Source organism: Embiotoca jacksoni, unplaced genomic scaffold (assembly GCF_022577435.1).
Source record: "Embiotoca jacksoni isolate LCO1_2020_lvr unplaced genomic scaffold, fEmbJac1.0.p SCAF_2, whole genome shotgun sequence".
Classification (NCBI taxonomy): domain Eukaryota; kingdom Metazoa; phylum Chordata; class Actinopteri; family Embiotocidae; genus Embiotoca; species Embiotoca jacksoni.
In genome coordinates, this window is record NW_027185340.1 from 12,929,335 (window position 1) to 12,950,782 (window position 21,448).

General features: G+C 39.3%; 1 protein-coding gene across 3 annotated transcripts; it reads left to right on the forward strand.

Moving 5' to 3' along the window:
* Positions 1-379: 379 nt before the first annotated feature.
* Positions 380-19,976, forward strand: LOC138201268 (brain acid soluble protein 1). 3 transcript variants are annotated; one of them, XR_011178482.1, is made up of 13 exons: positions 380-667; positions 6,933-7,195; positions 7,603-7,777; positions 8,152-8,252; positions 8,362-8,494; positions 9,179-9,211; positions 11,137-11,223; positions 13,156-13,182; positions 13,649-13,666; positions 15,232-15,345; positions 16,847-16,906; positions 17,030-17,119; positions 17,760-19,976. XR_011178482.1 is itself a non-coding variant. In XM_069154618.1 (12 exons), the coding sequence occupies exons 1-12, from the start codon at positions 604-606 to the stop codon at positions 17,056-17,058; spliced, it is 1,104 nt and encodes a 367-aa protein (XP_069010719.1). In that variant the 5' UTR covers positions 381-603; the 3' UTR covers positions 17,059-19,976. The 3 variants fall into 3 exon arrangements, 2 of the variants coding, with proteins under 2 accessions (XP_069010720.1, XP_069010719.1); XM_069154618.1 differs by having other exon boundaries at positions 381-667; positions 17,030-19,976; XM_069154619.1 differs by lacking the exon at positions 11,137-11,223 and having other exon boundaries at positions 17,030-19,976.
* Positions 19,977-21,448: the final 1,472 nt, after the last annotated feature.

Below are 21,448 nucleotides of genomic sequence, written 5' to 3' on the forward strand. Positions count from 1 at the left end.
TAGATGGCCTTGTTAGACCAATTGTTTTAATGAAGGGGACAGCTACCTCCAATTAAGGGACATTTGAAGTTACAACTGCGCGCATCGCGACTGTTTTCATTTAAAATAACGACTTAAATGACACAATACGTTTCACTTGGAGTTTCTGGATAATTGAGTTAATTATCGGTCTAATCAGGGTTGATAAAGACCAGTACGAATCTAAATTGGAACAATCTCGGCGTCGGGTTGATAAAGATAAAGAATGCTTCTGATTAGCGGAGAAAGTATATCTTAACACCCTCACAGCAACGAACATATCCAGCCCTTCTGTCTGTCTTCTGCCTGTATTTGGGTAGAGGAGACCCGCCCACCTTAATAAAGACTGGACCTTCTCTCCCAATCCAGACAAAAGAGGACGACATATCCGCGGCGGCGCGCACTGAGCCTGAGCACCTTGGAGCAACGCGGGATCGATCCGACGCGCAAGAACGCACCGGCACTCTGACAAGCACGCCCTCCAGATTCACCTGAAACCCTCAGACCGGTAAATTGTCCTTTTTGAAGGGTGAGACAAGGGAAACTGAGCCCAGGATTCATTCGCAGCCAGAACACCGTGTTCCCATGATGTCATACCTGTGGATTCTGCTATTAGGAAGCCTGCTGGCTGCACACGCCAAGGCACAAGGTAACGATTATTTCCAATTAATTCAGCCCAGCCTTCAGTTGTATGCAGATGTTTTTTTTTCTTCTTATGCCTGCATGGCATCTATCTATCTATCTATCTATCTATCTATCTATCTATCTATCTATCTATCTATCTATCTATCTATCTATCTATCTATCTATCTATCTATCTATCTGTTTATCTGTCTGTCTGTCTGTCTGTCTATCTCTGTGTCTCTCTGTCTGTCTGTGGTCATCTCACTGTCTCCATTTCTCTCCCCACCTTTACATCCCTCCTGTTTCTTTCTGTCTTTCAGTATTTCCTCTCCTTGTGAGCCTGTGCGTGTCTGGGTGCAATTATCCAGTCTCTCTTGCCAGTCTGTCTGAATCCCTGTCTCGTTTCAATTCAGTTCACCTTCAGCTGCATTCAGTTGAATGAATAAAAAGCTCTTCATCTTCACTGTAAATATGTTCCTGGCTCTGCAGCCCAGACATCATCAGTGAATAAGGTGTGTCATGTAATATGGCCATATCTTTCTGGATTTGAGTTCTGGTTCACAGGGGTGTGGTGGACCCAGAAGAAATCCTCTCCTTTGTTTGGGATTGATCCCCATCTCCATTTTTCTTCTCTGTATCTATCAATCCCCCATTTTTGCTCTCTCCTCTTCCTCTTCCTTCTTGCTCAGCTGGCTCCCGGCCTCTGCCCTTCCCTGCGGCGCATGCAATGATTTCAGTGTTCAAATGTGCAATAAAACTCACAGGGAGAGATGGGAAGCATTGAGAAAAACACATAAACTGAGGGGGAAAAAATCAGAGGGAAAGAAGGGGAGATGTTGGAAGAAGATGAAGGTGAAATGTTGTAGCTGATGCAGGGGGAATAAAAGGATAAATACAAGGAAGGAGAAAGTGAAATAAATGGTTGGCCTTGTTATCACTATGCAAACAGATTCAGTTGAACGTTTGTGTGCTTGGATGTGATCTAGGATAGTCTCACTCTACCGGTTCAGTTTTTATTTCCACAGAGGAACCACCCTCACACACACACACACACACGCACACACGCACACGCACACGCACATACTCACACTCAGACACATTATTTTCTTATTTCTTGCTCTTTCCCACACACACTTCCTCTTCAACTGTTGAACATAACCTTGCCATAAACTCAGTGGACGTTGGTCTACTGAGACACAGAAAATCTCAGTGGGTGTGTTTGCTGACTTGTGTGTGTGTGTGTGTGCACCAGTTCACAGTCACACTTGAAAAGATGGGGTGCTGCTGGGTCAGTGGCATATGTGCACATCATTTACTGTGTGTGTAAGTTAAGAGGTGAGGGATAGGGAGTGTCGGTAACTAGATCCAGCTCCAGCTGTAGACAACACCCAACAGCACAACCAGTTTCAGCGACTTCCTCTCCCCCAGGGCCTTCAGCATCTGTGTGTGTGCGTGAGTGAGAGTGTGTGGGAGGGTGTGGGCTTGAACTTTAATGTACAGAACATGTGGGAGTAGGGAAGTGCTTCATTAATTTGTGTGTGTGCATTAGGTAGCTATAGAACATGTGTGTGTCCTAAAGGCAAATGAAAAGAACAAAGAGCCTTATGATGTGTGCCAAGTGTGCGTGTGTGTGTGTGTGTGTGTGTGTGTGTGTGTGTGCGCACACTTGTCTGTGTTTACACCTTCAACTGCCAACCCGTAAATCATTCATTTAGTGGGAAGAGAAACCCACACCAACTCTCGCACAAACACTACACACACGTAATCTCCCATAAAGGCACTCTTAAGGTTTATGTGAGTGGTGTAAACACAGCACTTTCTGTCCCATAGACACACAATAGAACCATACTTGACCGAACAATGTGTTTTGCGGCGGGGCCGTTGTATCACCTGACACACACACACACGCACACAAACCGTTCCTAGTGTACTATTACGGACCATGGCTTGCTTAGTATGTACACACATTATTACGCATCAGCCAAATACAGGCTGACTGATCTCGCACAATTTCATGAAGGAACCAGATAAGTCAGAAGATAAAGTTGAACTTTTTAACATTGAACTTTATGTAATATGGCCAGTGCAGTACCTGGTGTTACCCAACTAAATTACTTAAAGAAAATAACAGAAATGAAAAGATTTTTAGTTTTTTTTTATCAGTGGGCTTACCAACAGCTGCTGTTAGATGTTAACTGTTCGAACACACGTCACCTTCTGGACATCAAACAAAGGCACCTGCATCCACACACCAGTGCAGCGCTAACACGTCCGTGAAGCGTGTGAAATGTGAAATACATACAACACTTCAAGTGCAGTGGTCATGTTGTATTGACTGTTGTCATAGTAACCAGCAATAAACTGCAGTTTTTATAATAAACATACTACATACTTTATAATCCTGTCACATACAGTCTTTTAAATAACATTATAAAAGTGTCTTTCCTTTTATCATACCAGACGTCACATTTTCCATGCACCTTGTTTTTTACTGGTCATCTGAACAATTCTTGTTTTTGTCAGATGAAATGTTGATTTTTTTTTTTTAAATTTTTTTTTTTTAAGAGTGTTGAAGCCTGCAGAGTGACCATTTTGGAAAACGTAGTTCCAGTATTAGTTAAATATTTCAAAGGATATCAGAATCCTGCTTGGAGTGAAATGGAAAGTAATGTTCATTATGATCTCATTATGACAGCATCATATAGGGGGAGTTTCAGGTTTCAGTGTTTCAGCAAAATAGTCAGTTTTCTTTCAATCACAGAAACATTTTCCTGTTAAAGGTTAAAGGTAAACTCTTATATTCAACTTGGGGAGAACACCATGTTTAACTCTTTTCAGTTTGTGTTTAGGCAAGTTTCCTATTTGTTACTGTCCAAAAAGTAGCATTGAGCTCAGTTAGTAATTAGAAGATTAAAACGACTGGAGTTTGTGGTTTATTGAGGAGTTGTGTGTTGTACCATTTCTTGACCAAAAGTTGGTCAAGAAAAAAGTTTCTAGTAGAGCTGCAACAATTAGTCAATTAATTGATTAGTCGATTGATATGAAATTAATTATCTTAATCATCAAATAACAATTTTAGTCATACTCCAGCTAAATTGTTAAACTTTTGCTGTTTCTAACTCGCCAAACATGAGGATTTGATGCTTAAGGAAACTGATTATCTTTTGATTTTTGTTATACAAGAAAAAACATTTTATGTTACCTAAACCAACCATTTGAAACAATCTACTTTGATTTTATAGACCAAACACATTTTGATTTGTAAAAAAAAAAAAAAAAATAGACAATTAATCAATAATGAAAATAATGGTTAGTTGCAGCCCTAATTTCTAGGAACCAAGAAGCTCCCACATACTGTAACCCCCAACACAACTCCCTGTTTGTACACCTTGGTTTTTGTACAAATTAAGAGGAGCCTGTTAATTAGTGAGCTCAGAGGTGTTGGTGGGTGGATTTTACTGCCTTTGGACCGAGTCAGGAGCTGTTTCCATTCTTTCTGCCAAATTTGCTTGATCCTGTTCTCTCCGATGTACCAATATACATTAAAGACAGAACGTTTTCTGTATCTATCAAACCACGTAACTAGTTTTTAACAAAACACTGTGACTGACAGGATGAAGCTTTCCCACATGTGTAAACTGGTTTGACTTAGGAGTTTTTCTCTGGGGACTTTTTTACTGTTTAAAACTGTTGTGTTGTACAGCCCCATACAATAGCGTGCAGCCATGTCATAGACACAGATGAATCACTAGCCTCCAGGGAAAGTAGTGGCAGTGAAACAGAGAGAGTTTGGAGAGAGAAAGAGAGGAAAGGGGGGGGGGGGGGTGATAGACTTAAAGACAGAAGGGAAGGAAGGAGAGAGCTTGGGATGTGCAACACTTGGTTTCTCTGCTGCTCTAACACAAAACAGGACTCGTCTTACAAACTCATAAAACATTTTCTCCTCCCCTTTCATTTCAAACACACAACCACATGTTCACACACACGTGACAGTTCATGTGCATGTTCACATTCACTACATGTACTTGCAGTAAATATCTGCATTTGTGTGTGTGTATTGGTGGGTGGAGGGGTGTTTGTTGTAGAGGTAGTTAAAGGAGGAAGCGCCAAACCGATAGATGGGGACAGAATGTTCTGTGGAGAAACAGAAAGTTTGCATACAGTCTCCCTCTACACACACACACACACACACACACACACACACACACACACACATGCACACACACTCCCACACCTCCCCACACACACCCACACAGGCTCTCACGCACAAAGAGCGAGAGGACTTTTATGAGATCCACATACCTGAAACCCACTGTAACACACGCATGCATGTAGGCACAACTCCATGATGAAATGTGTCCACTCATTTCCACATTTACTCAAATTGAAAACATAAATACAAATATGCACTCTCTCTCTCACACACACACACACACACACACACACACACACACACACACACACACACACACACACACACACACACACACACACACACACACACACACACACATCAACAGATATTCAGGTCTTACAAATTAATTATACTATAACATTTAGGCAGAAGGTGAACGTGAACTTTTGCACTGTTTGAAGATTTCATCCATTTTGTTTTTTCCGCATCTTTTCGTAAGTGGTCTGTGCACTGGTGAGACACATCACCGGCATCTTCACTTAGTTTCACTTAATTTCCATGACTGGCGTGCCAGAGTATGTCTTTGATGAAGACAGCGATTTCGGAGGAAGTCATAAAACGGACAAACACCACACCCACTCATTCATGTGCGTACTGCTTTCCTTGAAACCACTGATTAATGTTTACTTTGGATGCTAAGGTGGTCCAGTGACATTCACTGGAAAGACAGAGTGGAAGAAACAGGGAGCTCTTGTTTTTATCAGTCAGTAAGCATGTAGCTGTGTATGCATGTCAAATATTCATATTTTAGTTCATGTTGAGTGAGTAGAGCCGTGCTTGTGTGCACTTTCATGTGTGTGTGTGAATATGGATTTGTTTCCCTGTGATATGAATGTGTGTTTGAAGGGAGTCAGGGTGTCGCCAGGACTTCTCGCCTCGGGAGTATTAACGGTGTGATTGAAATACTTGAGATGCGTTCATGCTGCTCTCCCTCAAGGCTTCACTGACTCTGATATAATCTGACTTGGCAAACCCAGTGATCCTTCAATGAACATTCACTCGCCAAGGAATAACTGTTAAAAAATATAAAGAATTATTTTCTCTGATGTCAGCATATTAAAGAAAAGACGTAAAGAACTGAGCTCCGACTTGGTGATATGTGTTCATTTTTCGATATCTTGTTTTAGTACTTTAGCACCTGTCCTGCCTTCCACTGCATTTTAGAGTTTTCTCAACAGGAAGAAAAGCGTCACTCACACCATAACTTCAGATGTCCTTTGTGCATGTTTTAGTCAATAGTTGGTATTTCTTTGGAGGAAAGTGCTGCCCAGATGAACCAGCATCAGGGTGCAGCTGAAATCAGCAGAGCAAAGAACAATTAGGCACAGTTTGCTGTTTCAGCTTCTCTCATGCAACAGGGGAATGTCACAGCGCTGGCTCAAACACGCACACATCCACACAGACACACACATTGTGCACATCACAGAATGACAAAGAGTACGCCTTTGTCGTTTTCTCATTAGCACAGAGTTGCAATGCCAGTGCTGAGGTTGAGACGTCGTATGATGTCGAGTTAGGTCAGACGTGATCGATGCGTCTGTCATCTGGTTGTGGCTGGAGCGCTAACATCAGGCACCAATCAGGCCAGGGTGTGGCTCTCAGCATGTGTGTCATGTTTGAGAATGTGTTGCATCTACAACATCTTAAACACCCCTCCAATGATTTTGATGATTTTAAATGACAACAGATGGATTAAGGAATGCAGTTTTTAATTACCAATGATTACACTAATCACCTTCAATCTGTGTTGGTTCAATTTTAGTTTCGATTTACAGTATAATATTTCCCCTTATTCGTTTGTGAACAGGAAAGGGCACAAATGGAACAGATGTCTGACTGTCAGTTTTTCAGGGATGTTGTGTTGCATGTCTTTAAAGGCAGGAGAAACTTCCTTTGCGGCATTGATTTTTGGTTGCCATGTTTGCCACCACCCTTCATTTCAAAAAGGAAATGCTCGTTGCTCGGGCTTCTGTCAGTCGTGTGATGTTTATTAAGGCACCAGGATTTTCCCTTTTTCTTTCCCACACATTTGAAATTGATATGTCCCAGTTGTACATCACTTTGTGCTCTTTCTTCTTTCACACATTTTCTGTAGACGATGCAGCCCCAACAGAGGAGGAAACAGTCCCTGAGACCCCTGCAGTAGAGGCAGGACCAGAGGCCCAAACTGAGCCAGGAGCAGAACCGGAACCAGAAGCAGAAGCAGAACCAGAACCAGAACCAGAACCAGAACCAGAAACAGAACCAGAACCAGAAGCAGAGCCAGAGGCCGAAATAGAACCAGAATCAGAGCCAGAAGCAGAGCCAGAGGCTGAGGGCGAACCTGAGGCTGACGAAGAAACAGAGCCTGCATCCGAGGTGAGGGAAAATAATATTTTGTTTGTTGGTTTGTTTTGCTTTATTGATTTTTTTTTTTTTCAGTCAGTCTTTTATCACTGTAGAAGTCTCCTGGTAACTCACAAATCTCAAAGCAATGGAAAAAGAGTGGTGGTTACATGATCACAGCTCCAAATAATGGAAGGAGAATGTGGTTCAAAGTTTGGATTATTGTTAAACTGCAGAATGTTTTAACTTTTGTGTTCGTCCTGACCACAAACTCCAGAAAATGTTTATGTTGCATCGCCAAGAACACAACTACATAAATATAAAACATGGCATCTTTCAGAGCTTCTGTCCAGCTGCGCGTCTCCGCCTGCCCTTTGATAATCTGAACGAACATTACGTGAACGTAATTTCATGAGATTAATATCTTGTGCTGAATACAGGAAGTAGCACCAACGGTGAGTGAGCCTGAGCCTGATGCTGACCCTGAAACAGACGCAGATCAAGCAGCAGCTCCCGCAGGTGGAGATGAAGAACCAGTGACTCCTGCTGATGGAGACGCAGCACCACCAGCTCCTACAGCAGACGCTGACGCTGAAGCAGCTGCAACGACAACAGGTGATCTACAGCAGTTCAAATATACACATTTAAAGTGAAGATGAGATGCAATAGTAATTGTCGTACTGAATATCTGTCTTCATCGCTTTAGGCTTTCTGAAACATTTCAAGCGTCTCTGTTGCCAATTTCCCTAATTTTGACACAAATTCTGTTTGCGCGGTTGTTGTTCAAGTGACGAAACTAGAACTACTTACAGCTACCTTCTGCTCCATGCACGTCACTATGCTGCACCCCGTTCACTCGCAACAGGAACAGTCTTTTTGATCGCAGCTCATAGCCGATGCCATAACACTGGATAAATATATAATAAAAACACAAACCAGTGATCTAATATTTGTCCTCTTCTCTGTTTCACTCTTCAATCCATGGCCAGCTGCGGACCCAGAAGTTATCGATCCAGAGGCTAAGGAACCAGCAGCTAAGGGAGAGGAGGAACCTGCCTTAGTTGTTGACACAACACCTGCTCAAGAGGAGGTCAGTGGCTTTTTTTCAAACTTACTTTGTCCCGCTGTGTATATTACAAATATTATTCAGGAGCTGCTGTATTATTAAGCTAATATTTCCTTTGTACACATTTTTATAGATCGGACCAGATGACAAGACCACACCAGCACCGGTAGCAGATAATGTTCCAGCTGCTGATGAAGACCCATCTAATGCACTGGACAAAGTCGTAACAGAGATCGCAGCGGAAGCGAGGGCCTTTATTCCCCCAAGTAAGTACATTGATATTTGGGTGCATATTTTGCATACTCACATATTCAGAGGGTAAAACATGGTCTCACATATGTGGCTTGGCTTATATTGTTTTTTTTGTTGTTGAAATTGTTAGTTGATTTAGCTTTATGATCATTTTAGAGGATGCAGTGGTGCTCCTGAGTTGCAGTGAGGCTTATGGACAGATTTTGTTTTCCACCCCTTTTAAATCTATAGGCTGTGGCAGTAGGCTAAATTACAGAAGCACCTCTCTGTATAAAGAGTTGTAGCGAGAGGTGAGCAGATGTATTCTGTAGATGATCTCACCTCTTCAGCATGTGTGTCCTTTACATGGGGAAACTGTACAAACTTGTTTGTGAAACGTTCTGCCCCTCGTATATGGTACAAGTCAAATAACATGCCATGTTATGCAACTGGGTACAAGTCATGATAAAAAGTGTTCAAAGTACATGATGCCTTTATTTTAAAACCCGGCCTATGTCTTTGGGCCTGATGCAGATAACGATATTAGAGAGTAAAATTATATATCGGTCGGCTCTACTTTATATATGATCAGTATATAATGTTCACTATATAAAGAGAACAACTACTGCTGATAATGATGTCGCAAGAATTGTATATTTTAAAAAGTAGTAATAAGATGTTTTCTTCAAACCTTGATTCTCGTCTGTCTTTTCCTTCAGTTAAAGAGGAGGCTGATCCTGAGGTAAAATCAGGTAAAAATATATTTTATTTACTATTATATTTTATTTTATAAACCTCAATCAAATCGTACAACTAAACAGATGGTTAAGGTGCGTCAAAAATAATGATTCTGATGTTCCTTTCATCACACAACCTCTGTGCAAAAATGTTTAAACTACTTTATTCCAGTAGATACAGTAACTATTAAGCCATGAAAAAGCCCACCTGTTCAATTAATGCTCAGAAACTATTTTAAAACATTACAGAAATAGCAAGTGACGATCAGAAATAGTTTGAAAATCACTAAACAGAGATCTGCAGTGTTCTTGTTGATTGTGTTGAAGGTAGACTGTGTTTTTCCCATAAACTCTGAATGTACTGCAGCAGCTCTGAGCAACCAGCTGAAATTAAACAGATCTGGAGATTTATACCCTTTTGTTTTCTAGATTAAATCCATCTCAAGTTTATTGCTATATATTTCAAAACATATTAGATCTCCAGTGTATTCTTTTGACCCAGAAATTAAATTGCCATTGACAGAATGTTGTATCATCAGTCATTTAAAAAAAAACGTTTATGTTCTGCTTTCATGGGTTATCATGTATTATTGTTCTGCAACTCCCCATTTTCTGAACAAATTAATAGGCAACAGATGTGTCTTTCTATCGAAAACTGCAAATCCTCAAGAAGGCTATGAGGTGGGACTTGGGCCCTTATGATTTTACCTCTTAAATTATGTGCGATTCAGTAAGGAAGCCTCCCAAATGACCTCAGATTGATTTAATCACAACTGTCGACCTGTTTTTTTTAGTTTTTTTTTTTTTAACATCATCTTATATTCTCTTTTCCTCTTTTGCTCTTTCCTTGCTAAACTTCATGCTGATTTAATTTCAGTATTTCCTGTCCCAAGAAGCCTTGTTGATTGCATTTACTGTATTTATAACAGGACATCCTCCTTTGCGTCACTCAAGAATAGTAATTCTATGTTTAGCGTAGCTCCTTGCAGTGCTTGAGTAAGAATGGGAAAGAATGTGTTTGTTGTTGAGAGAGTGGTTGCCATGGAAGGCTTCTTCCATGTGATAACTGGCAGGAGAGCATTTTCTCACCTCGGTGTCAAGAGGAAATTATTTGAGAAATGGATAGCAGCATGAAGGAAGAGGAAGGGAGAAATGTATTCAGAGGAGAAGATGGCAGAGAGAAGGGACTGTAGAAACTAAAGTTGAAACATAAATAGAAGTAAATAAAGATGAGAGTAGAAAAAAGGGGAAAGGGTAGAGAAAAGATGGTGCGGGTTAATGGAAAGGTCGGGGAATAGTAAAGGTTGAAAGAAAGGCCGGACAGCAGATGGAAATAGTAGAGATAGTCTTTGTAACATTCACGCACTCACCTGTGACAAATGGTGCTTTACAATGTGAGCACAACACTTAATATTGTATGTAGTCGGGAGGCCAGAATCATCACTGGATAATTGTGCCTTTGAGGTTCTATCAGTGATAAATTACCTCACTGATCATCCTGCACGTTGCCCTTCCCACACGAAAAGTGCTTGAGTCACACATGTTGTATAAGTCACTTGGGTTTCCCCCCCCTGATGAATATAGAGTGGGTTAAGGTATTGTCCCTGACAGATAATAATCCTTTAATCTAAGTCAAACACTGGTTCACAGGATCATTGTTACACCCTCGGTGCTGGTAGTGTTTCAGAGAGCTCATTGAGGACGCCTCTGCAGGGCATTCACAATGGGGCCATGAGGGACTGAACCAAGCTGTGCTGCTCCGATGCTCCATGTGATCACCAAAAAGTTCAACATGAAAATAAAGAAGTGTAGGCTGTTAGAGAGACCGTATGTTTTTGTGGATGATATTCTCCGGGGTGTGAATATTCCCTTACATGGATAACTTTTACATTTCTGTCACCCATGATGGTTCATTGCTTTCTTATTTTTTTTTGGTGCAGGGTTTAATTTGGAAGATGCTTTGGCAGGAGATGCAGCAGTGGGAAACTCACCACATTCAGATAAGAGCAGCAGCTTTGGAACTGAGGGTCAGTAATCACTCATAACAACATCTGTAATTGTCACCCAAAATGTCCAGAACATGTGGAAATACACACCAATCTCTCGTAAAGCTATACCGTGTTCAATTTTAGTGGAATTGTTTTACCTTTTGCTGTTACTACAATCTAATGAATGACTTGTTTCAGTCCACTTGCTTTTTGAAACTATGAGGTACAATGAGATTCGCCTTAATTGTTTATTACAGTGACTGGAACCCATTGAGATCTGCAGTGTCTCCACTCGAGGGAATATCATGACGCTTACACAAACATAGAGGGATCAGTACTTGTAACTTGTTAGCTGAAATTAGCAATTCTTTTTCTCAATGTTTTCACAAATATATAGAAAATCTCAATAGTTACTATCGGACACTTATAAACATTAAGCTGGAGTTATTTTATATTATCTAATTCCGTTAATTGCTGAAATAAGAGTTTAATAAGTATGCAAAATTAGGTTTAAAGTTGTATTTTGATGCCTTATTTGAGCCGAGTAGCTCACTGAACCCACTGAGATTTGTACATTAAACAAAGAGCTGTTCTTATCCTTCAAACAAAAAGGCTTCTCCTTCTCGTTTCATGTAATTTTCTGTTTTAAATGGCTTTGAGCCTTTTTACTTTAACATCAACAGCCTCATGAACAACGTCCTCCAATGATGAATCAGCCGTCTTTAAGCCCTCCATGTACTGACTGTGGTCTCACAACAAAACTACAAAGTCACTCCTCGGCAAAATAGTTTGTAGTACCTGACGACTCGAAAGCCGCCTCGTAAACTTTGTTTTGAGACATTTTTCTGGTTTCTCTGTAGCGCAAAAATGCTGTTAGAACTTACTGAGCTTTTCTCTCATGAGAAGACACTGAATTGATTCGTTTTATGAAAGCATAATCACAAGCCACAAGGCAATTTGACAGTAATGCAGCAACAAGATATTTTCCTTAAGCAGCTTCTCCCAGTGTTTACCCTTTATTCCCCATTTGAAAGCGGATTTATTTCGATTGGTATAATCATTATATATTACTCAAAGGTACTCTTCTCGAGGACTCTGTTATTAGCGGCTTTGTCAAGTTGAAGCAGGCAGAGGGCTGCCATGATGTCCCAGACAAATACAGACTGGCAGCGCTGAAGGAGATAACAGGGTTTTTTGTATGTGAATCAAATGAAAGATCAGAGACAGAGACAGAGACAGAGAGAGAGAGTGTCTCAGATACTTTATCACTCTGATGTTATAAAAGCATCTTTGTTAGCATATAGATGGGACACTTCAAAAATAGTTGTGTGTGTGTGTGTGTGTGTGTGTGTGTGTGTGTGTGTGTGTGTGTGTGTGTGTGTGTGTGTGTGCGTACATACATGTCTTTCTTTTTCTTTGTGAACTAATCTAATACGAAGAACTGCATTTCATTTTTTTTTGCTGTAAAGCACTTTGAGCTGCAATCTTTCAATGAATCGGGCTGTACAGATAAAGTTTATTATTATTAATTTTGGTTCAAAACTATCATTGTAAGGACATTTCTGAATCATGAGTATATTTAAAGTCGTCCGCACAACTTTAAAGGGCAATTTGAGAGTTAAGATTTAGGTTAAGGTTAGAATTCGGGTAGGATTTGGGTGGCGTTAGGCGCTTCACTGTGGTGGTTAAGGTTCGGGTAAAGGGCTAGGGAATGCACTATATCCATGAATGTCCTTACAAACATAGCACAAGTTAGTGTGTGTGCTTCCAGACCGGTTAGGACAGAAACATTAGAGCTCGTAATGCCCCTGAGGTATAAACTACAACAAAGAAAATAATCTCCCCCTTCTTCTTTTTTCCGCTGCCATCTCTGACACAATGATTTACATGCGTCATTAACACATTTTAAAAAATACCTTTACTCTCCTTCCTTTATCAAAATCTGATTTCTCTTGTTTTGTCTCTTTTCAGGAGTTGCTGCTGGCACCTCAGGAAATGGTAAGAATATTTGTTTTATATACTTATGCTCAAAATACGCATAATAACAACCAAAATCCTCCTTCAATCTCCTTCGATCTCCTTCAGTCCAAATCACACACATCCCTGTCATATACTATGCAAACTGTAGCAGTGCGACTCCAGCAGTAGCAGTAATGTTCACGTAGTTCTGAAACTCGGTGAGATAGAGGCCGTTACTGATACACCTTTGACAATTCAAACAGGATGCAAGAGTCTATTGGTCTTTGTTAAAGTCACATTACTATCAGTTCTGTTGGGAGTATAACTTCCGCTCCTGAATATCAATCTGGAAACAGATTCATCAGAATGACAGGAGTACGTTGATGGTAGATTAAACTGTTAGACATTCATTGTCACATGTTTGTGCATTTACTACCAATTAGTTGTAATTAGTACAATTTCAAGTTGTTAACAGTATTTCTGTATTCTTTGTTCCTAATAACAGACAAACCTCAGGCTCAAGGTGAGTTCTCTCTTGTCTTTCACATTAAACCACTCTCACTGCCAAAAACTACATGCAGCATAAGTACTCTCCTATTGTTTTGTGTCATGCACCGGCTTAGGTAGGTAGGTAGGTAGGTATATACTTTATTAATCCCCGAGGGGAAATTTTTTTAGGCAGGTGTGTTATTGCTGCATGGTATTTCCAGAACTTTTTTTTTAAAACTTCACTTTGAAATTCAGTACATTTGCATAGTTGTTGAATGACTTCAAGCAAAAGAAGGAGCAGTGGCAGGATTTTAACCAAATGACTGAACGCTTCAAGTTACCAGTGCTGAAATATGTGCTGGGAAAAAATGTAACTTGAATAAAAAGTTAAAACTTAAAAAAGTGTTTTATAAGAACGAATAGTATGACTTGGAGATATAGAAAAATTAGTTTTATGACTGTCAACACACCTCTTTCTAATGTTTGGTATCCTGCATCTGTTTAAGCACTAAAAATCATGAGTCAGTTGTGTCCCGGCTGAGTGTCGTGCGTGCGTACACATGCATGTTCATACAGGTTGGCACCCATCTCTACATCCGTTTACCAACTTACTCATTTCTCCTGTTTTATTCCACAGAATATCACTGACTCATTCCCTTTTTTTTTTAATGTTCTGTGACTCATGCCACTCCGCTGATTTTCTCACCTTATCTTCTATCACCGGATTTACTGTATATCCTGTTTAATTCTATCAAGTATGTTTAAGTTGCAAACTCGTCTTTTATACCCCAACATCGACATTTCCCCTCCATCTCCCCCACTGTTGTCAATTCAGCATATTTTGCCATCATTACTCTGTGGTGCCTGAAGACACTATACTATATAAAACCGTGAATATTGTAAGTTGTGTAGACACCTTCTTTATATTTCACACTGGATGTGTTAAATCTTTGTTTTTTTCAGTAAGAAGAAATCCTTATTATAAATAAAAGTTATATACAGGTTCATCAAACATATTTGTTGTTGATTATCTTGTTAACTACTCCAGCATAAAGCAGATAATTACATTCACTGCCTATCTGAGCAATTTTGTGGTATTTGTACGAGTGCCTATACTTCGCTGTATGCTGTCACACTGCATGAAAACTCTTCAGATTGCTGTTGTCATAGTAACTAGGTTACAGGTGCAGACAGATTTCTATGACTGCTCGCTGTAAAAGCTTTTAGGCATTTAAATTACAGAATAGACGAATGAAAAGGGATCAGAAAATGCTGGAACAAGATGATGTGTCTCTGTCTCACATGTATACGAACATAATACGCACATTTTTCCATGTCATTGAGCTTCATTTCTGTTCATTCTTTCAACTGCAAAATGGCACTCGGTGGTGACACTGAACATCAGGATGATGTGCTTTACAGAAGTGTTAACTAAAAGACATTCATCACAGTGCAGTCACATTAATAACACCATAAAACATGCCCAGGCTTAGATATTTATAGCTCAAATGGCATTTTTCCATATAGCTTTGCAGCACATTTTCCTGTTCTGATTCACTGGTATCATTTATCTTTTTATGTTTGTTTGTTTCCCTACAGAGGGCTCTGGCTCTTTAGCAGGAATCCTGTCTGCAATCGTTGTGTCTGCAGTGGGAGCAATCTCTGGATACTTCGCCTATCAGAAGAAGAAACTCTGCTTCAAAAATAGACAGGGTAATTATATTACTGTCATTTTGTAGCTGATTACCGAACTAATATTTAATCAATCGAACAAAATGCTTAATAACACAAGAGTGCAGAAACGGCTGGACAAAAAGCTAAATATTTGACTGAAAAATAAGCAACTTACAATGCTTATTGTAGAAGTTCCTCTTAGCCATTCAGTATCTTAAGCCATTCTTAGTTTTTTATTTTTTTACTTCAATTCCAATGAGCTTCCAAAAGGTGATTTCTAGTCTTCCTGGGGACACACAAAAACAACAACAAACAAATTAAAAAACAAAAACAAAGACGACTGTAAGAAATCAAAAAACAATTAATCAAAAATGAAAACAGAATTGTCACAAATTTGCGGCAATAAAAGAGGAAAATTAAATCATCAAAAGTTCAAAAACTGCAGTAACAATAATATCAGCTTGATCAGATTTTTTTGTGACTTTAAGAAAGAAAATCTACTTTTGATGTGTCTGATGTTGATGAAAACATGAATGAACTGCGAGCCAAATTTGTATTTAATGTTCTATATTAGAAAAAGATTTGATCTCAACTCCAGCCTCTATGGCTTGTTTGGGTCTAATCACCGATTAGCAGATGTTAACCCCCATCAGAGCTCCAGATTAAGAGTCAATGACGCCATGCAAGAATTACTGCGGAGTTTTCACTTCAATCTGATCTGAATCTCACCACCATCTTCAACTCTTTGCTGTGGCCTGGCTCCAGTGTGACACAGACAGGGTGTGCTTTTGTGTCTTTTAGTGTGAAAAATTTTGAAGGTCATTCGTCCTTATACAAGATAGACTCAGCCTTACCTCTTTGGAAGTGTTTTTGATTACAATCAACTCACACATCCTGCATCCCAATACTGCTAATTCAGCAAAGTTTCAATTTACAGTCAACATGAACATTATGCCATTCAGGTTTAGCAGTGTAGGCCAAAGGTCAGATCTAGAATAAGTGTTTTACTCTCAATATTTACAGTATGTTTCAGGGATCTAAATTTGAATAAACATCATGTTTGAAAATTAAGATCTCCTATTCTCCTGCATATTTCTAAGAATGATTCCCTCAGTGGTAAAGAGTAAGAACTGTAATTTGTAATGTAATGAGGATTTACAGCCTGGAGGTGCTCTACTAACAATAAATGGGGATTTCTGACTGCACAGATACATTTTGCACTTTTCCACCAGAAGACTATGAATATGGTGGTGATGATAGGCTATTAGAGCAGAGAAATATTAACATCCTCAGAAAGCCCTCCTGGGTGCTTAATTCACACCCTGTGTGACTGTATAGTTTCACAATTACAGAAGGTGGACAAATGCATTTTCTTCAGATTTGCTGGAGGGGACGCCATAAAGTGACCTATGGTCAATAGTAGGAAAATTATGTATCTAACTAAATACGTGTGAAAGTCAACCTGCCGATGTGTTGCCTCGTCTGCTTTATTTAGTCTTTTTGTGGTTTTCTGACTGACTTTTTTAATCGGCATTATTAGAAGTGGATCCAGAGGCTGCACACAAAGCTGATGCTACAGAGGCCCAGGCAGATCCCCAGGGTATGACGCAGACACACACAAACACACAAAAATAATATTTTGAAGTGGATACAAACATCACTCTCAGTACTTTGAAAAGTTTTAATTTTTTAACTGTTTTTTTTTTTCTTTCTGGTTTTAAAGTCCTTAGCAACCTGCTGAACTCCTCCTAGACCAGCAACGATCACGTGACTGCCTGGACCAACTACAGTCAAGCAAAGTGGCAATCTCACTGTAAGGCTCTGGAGCAAAAGTACTGTGAGGCCCCAGAGTAGGGCTGTGTGTTTCTGTCTGGGTGTGTGTGTGTCTGCAAATGTTGGTCTGTATGAGCCTGCGTGTGTGTGTGTGTGTGTGTGTGTGTGTGTGTGTGTGTGTGTGTGTGTGTGTGTGTGTGTGTGTGTGTGCACGCGTGTGTGTGTGTGTGTGCATAATGTGTGTTCTCGTGTGTGCACGTGGGGGAAAAAGAGTTAGTTCAAAATCAAGTAAATATATGTGAATTCTAAGGGTTTTAATTGTTACAAGGTAGGAATTTATTCAAATTGATCAGACAAACTTTCTGCTTTCAACCAAATCCGTCATTTTTTTTTTTTAAGAGTGGCCAAGAGATTAAATCTCAAATTAAATATAACCATAAAATGGCTTAATTATAGATCTACTTGTACATTTTATTTGAATGGCCACTATTCTGTTTTTAGTAATCCAATGTAAATATAAACCAGTAATAGATATTGATGTTGTAGGTGTTCAACTTGTAGTGAATTATTACAAGTTGGGTTTTTTTTTTTGTTTATTTTTTTAATTCTGCCATTGTCTGAACCATCCATATGATTTTGAAAGCCACTGGCAACCTGTCAAACTGATTTTTCTTTTTCAGCTGTCTGCAGGTCAAATGCAGGGTAAATGGATAACAGGGGGCTTCAATAACTACCACTGTATTTAATGGATTCTGATTAGGAACAGTAGTATGAGATGTTCACCCGTATTTTTGGGATGCTGTTATGTGGTCCAGTCTGTGTTTAAAGGGCCGATGATGTCAGTGTGTGTGTTTGTTTTTTGACTGGTGAAGGGGCTTTGTTTAAAATCCTGTTGAGTGACTATCACTTCTCCTCAGTCAGTTGAATACATTTGGTGTTGATACAAATCAAGTAACATCCACCAATTCAAAACAAATCTATTCAAGACATTCCAAAACATTTAAACAAAAATTATATTTTCTAAATCTTGCTGAGGTGAGTTGAAGCGAAGTGTGATCCAACCCTAGATTGGATAAATTGGTCACCTGACATGAACAAGTTAATAGATGTCATGTAGAAATGTTTTAGACAGTGTTCTGATGTAGTATGTGTCAGTCTAGTTGTGATGCAGTAATTTCTTCTTAATAGTGCCTTTCACTGACACAGCCTGGCTTGACCAATCTACAGACACACAGGGAAGAATTGCTGGGACATTCATGTGAAAACAGGCAAAGTAGTTGGTGAATGTCAGAAATATATGAGACAGAAAATAACAAATATGTACTTTATTAATTCATAAATGATAATTTTGATGGTTAAAAATGGTTACATGAACTGCTCATCCATGTGAAATAGCTCCATTATAATACATGATTGTAACAGCTGCTGTATATGTGTTCACAGTGGGCCAGTTTGCCATCTTTGTTCTTTTTAATAATAATCTTGCATTCCAAACTCTTCTAACAGCCTCTGTTGGCTTTCAGCTGTAAAACTCTCCTCATTGTGTGCCTCTTTATTTGAGCAAGCCAGTTGCTGTCACAGTGTTTTTGTATCATTCATATATCCACATTACAAACACCATTCACCTGTGACTTTTATATGAATCCTTTACATTTTAGCAGTGGTGCCTCTGAGCCGACACAAATCGTTTTAGTCAACTTGTTTGCTGTGGTATTTTGTGATTATGATTGTGAAATGCCTCAGAAGCAGCACTACTGCTTTTCTTTTGCCATTGTAGTACAAAAAAAATGTAACTTCTGAATTTCTTTTTGTTGCCTTGAAGTTTTTTCTACTTGCCCTGCTCCCTTTAAACTTTTCAACATGGTTGTAGAGGTTGCATAGTGCTGCACTTCATGTAAAGTGTGTTACTTTGTAAAGCACCATATAGCTGCAATACAGGACAGAGACTGTTGCTAACAGCCTTGCCTCAAGCTGAGAAATATTAATAGTCTGTGATGTCACGTACCAATTAACTCTACTCTGTAAACTGTGGGCTGGACGCAAGGTCAAAGCTCTGTTTGAAATGCCTTCTAATCCTGTAATCTGTGACGATAGATGAGTTTCTCTTGAGACACCAAACCAAGTGGATAGTGTGTCTGCATGGCATGGAGTAATAAAACACTAAATACCCTCTAAATGATAGTACAAGCTTTTACAACTAGCCGCCGATGCCTTCAAAATAGAAAATCGTCCTTTGAATGAAGTACTCGCTCCTTTGTACCCTCCAGTAAATGCTATACGAGTCAATAAAAGCACTGTGATGTCCTGCAGTGCACATTTAGAAAACTTGCTTGGACTGATTTAATGTAAAGGAGACTCCAATGATAATATGATCCCGAAGAATGGAACACAATTTGCTTGTTGTGAGCATTATGGTCCACACTCCATTAATGTCCTGAGCCCTTAGATTCCTTGTAAACACAAAGTATTGGAGCATAGCATCCAAACCAGAATGTAAACCTTGAGACTTATTGGGTCCTGAAGTGCACTTCTCAGATAATGCTAGGGCATCAATCATGGCGCTGACCAGTCCTGCCTTATACCTAACACCCTCTTCAATATTCCTGCGAGTAAAACAAAACGTCATCATCAGAAAGACAATGAAATGAGCATGAGATGTTTTGTAATAACAATCTCTATGGGAGAAGCACTTTCCTATCCTGTATACATCTTGATTTATTAAACATATTTAGACAATTCATTTTCGATTTGGACAAGTGTAAGTCTTTTCCTTTTAATTTAAATACGCTGTTTGTACTTTGTGTAGGAACCTTCCTCATTTTTGTCATCTGGCACTTGTGTTCTTCTGGAGTTGTGTAAATAATGTTTGAGGAGTCAATTAAACAGTTTTCGTGGGAGTTGTTTGTGTTGTTTTCTAATTTTAGTGACTGTCAATGGATCATTTCATTACTGTGGTCCAGACTGAAAAATTTCAGTAACGATTTGTCAGATTGCCATAAAATTTGGTAGAGCCATTGGGGGTATCTAGAAGATTAATTGTAATAACTTTGATCCACAGACCTTTCATCTAGCACCATCATCGGAGCCAAATGCTTTGGTTTATCACCAAATACAACTTGCTAGCATTGTCCTCATGAGCATGTTCTTGTAACCTGGTCCAGTCTAAGCACAATGGGCCTCATTTTCCAACCATTGTTACAAAGAAATTTAAGAAGAAATTAGTGAATCAGGCCGTGATCTTAAAGGATGATCTAAATACTAGTATTAAAAAAAAAAAAAAATCAAAATATATTACGTATGTAAATGATACTGTTTTATATGGATGGAAAAACACCTTTATGTAAAGTTTGTGCACCTGCATGACCTTATTTTTCCTTGTTAGTGTCTCGTTTAGTCCCTACAAGCTGTTGGAAAATCAATAAAACTCAGAGGGAATAAACAAAAAACCAGGCACCATAAGACATGAATCAAAATGCTTGATATGTAAGGTATTTAGAAGGAAACTAATACAACACAAGTTCAGGCATTGTGGCTGATTAATGGTGACAGGTCTATAACCTCATCAGGTCCTCAGAAGACAAATGTGGGAACTTGCGTAAGGTTTTCCTTCTTACCACAAACACACCTGATGTCTGTTCGTGTGCACATATTCATTCCTTACCCGCCAGCTATTTCACCCACACCAACTATAAACAATCTAATTAAACCCAGTACTGAGAGTGACTCGGAGATGCTCTCATGACTAATAGAGTCCATTTGATTCCAAATGCATCAGTCACATTTGTCACGGATGAAACGCTGAAACTCAGCTGTGTTGGTATCTGTGGGATGAGCTGACTCATAAAAATACCAGAGGTGAGGACTTATACCTCAAGGTAACTGGCTCATGTTTGGATACCTCCGTAAACAACTCAAGTCGCAGTTTACGTCCATGTCTATCCAGATCAATATGATATTTGTAGTAAAGATGTTGAGGGTTTTTGGTCAATAAAGTTGATTCTGACAGAACACTTGTCGCCATGTTAGTAAACAATTATTTAAAAATCTAAAACATTGATGATTCATAGGCATTTTTAACCCAACACCACAGAGGCTCTGAACACGGTGCACACCGAATATTAGTGTCAACAATTCAGTCTATGACCAATGTTTAATATGGTCACAATCTCCCCCTTTGCTCCTGAATTATGTTTTGTGTTTTTGCAAAACACTAAAGGTGAAGCGCTGAGTTACTGCATTCACAAGAATGGGACATATGTATATAAGTATTTGGACAGATGGATAACAAGAATGTAATAAACAGGAGCAGTTTAAGTAGCAAAAGTCAAGTTGAATTCAATTAATGTCAAATGATTCCTGCACTAATGCA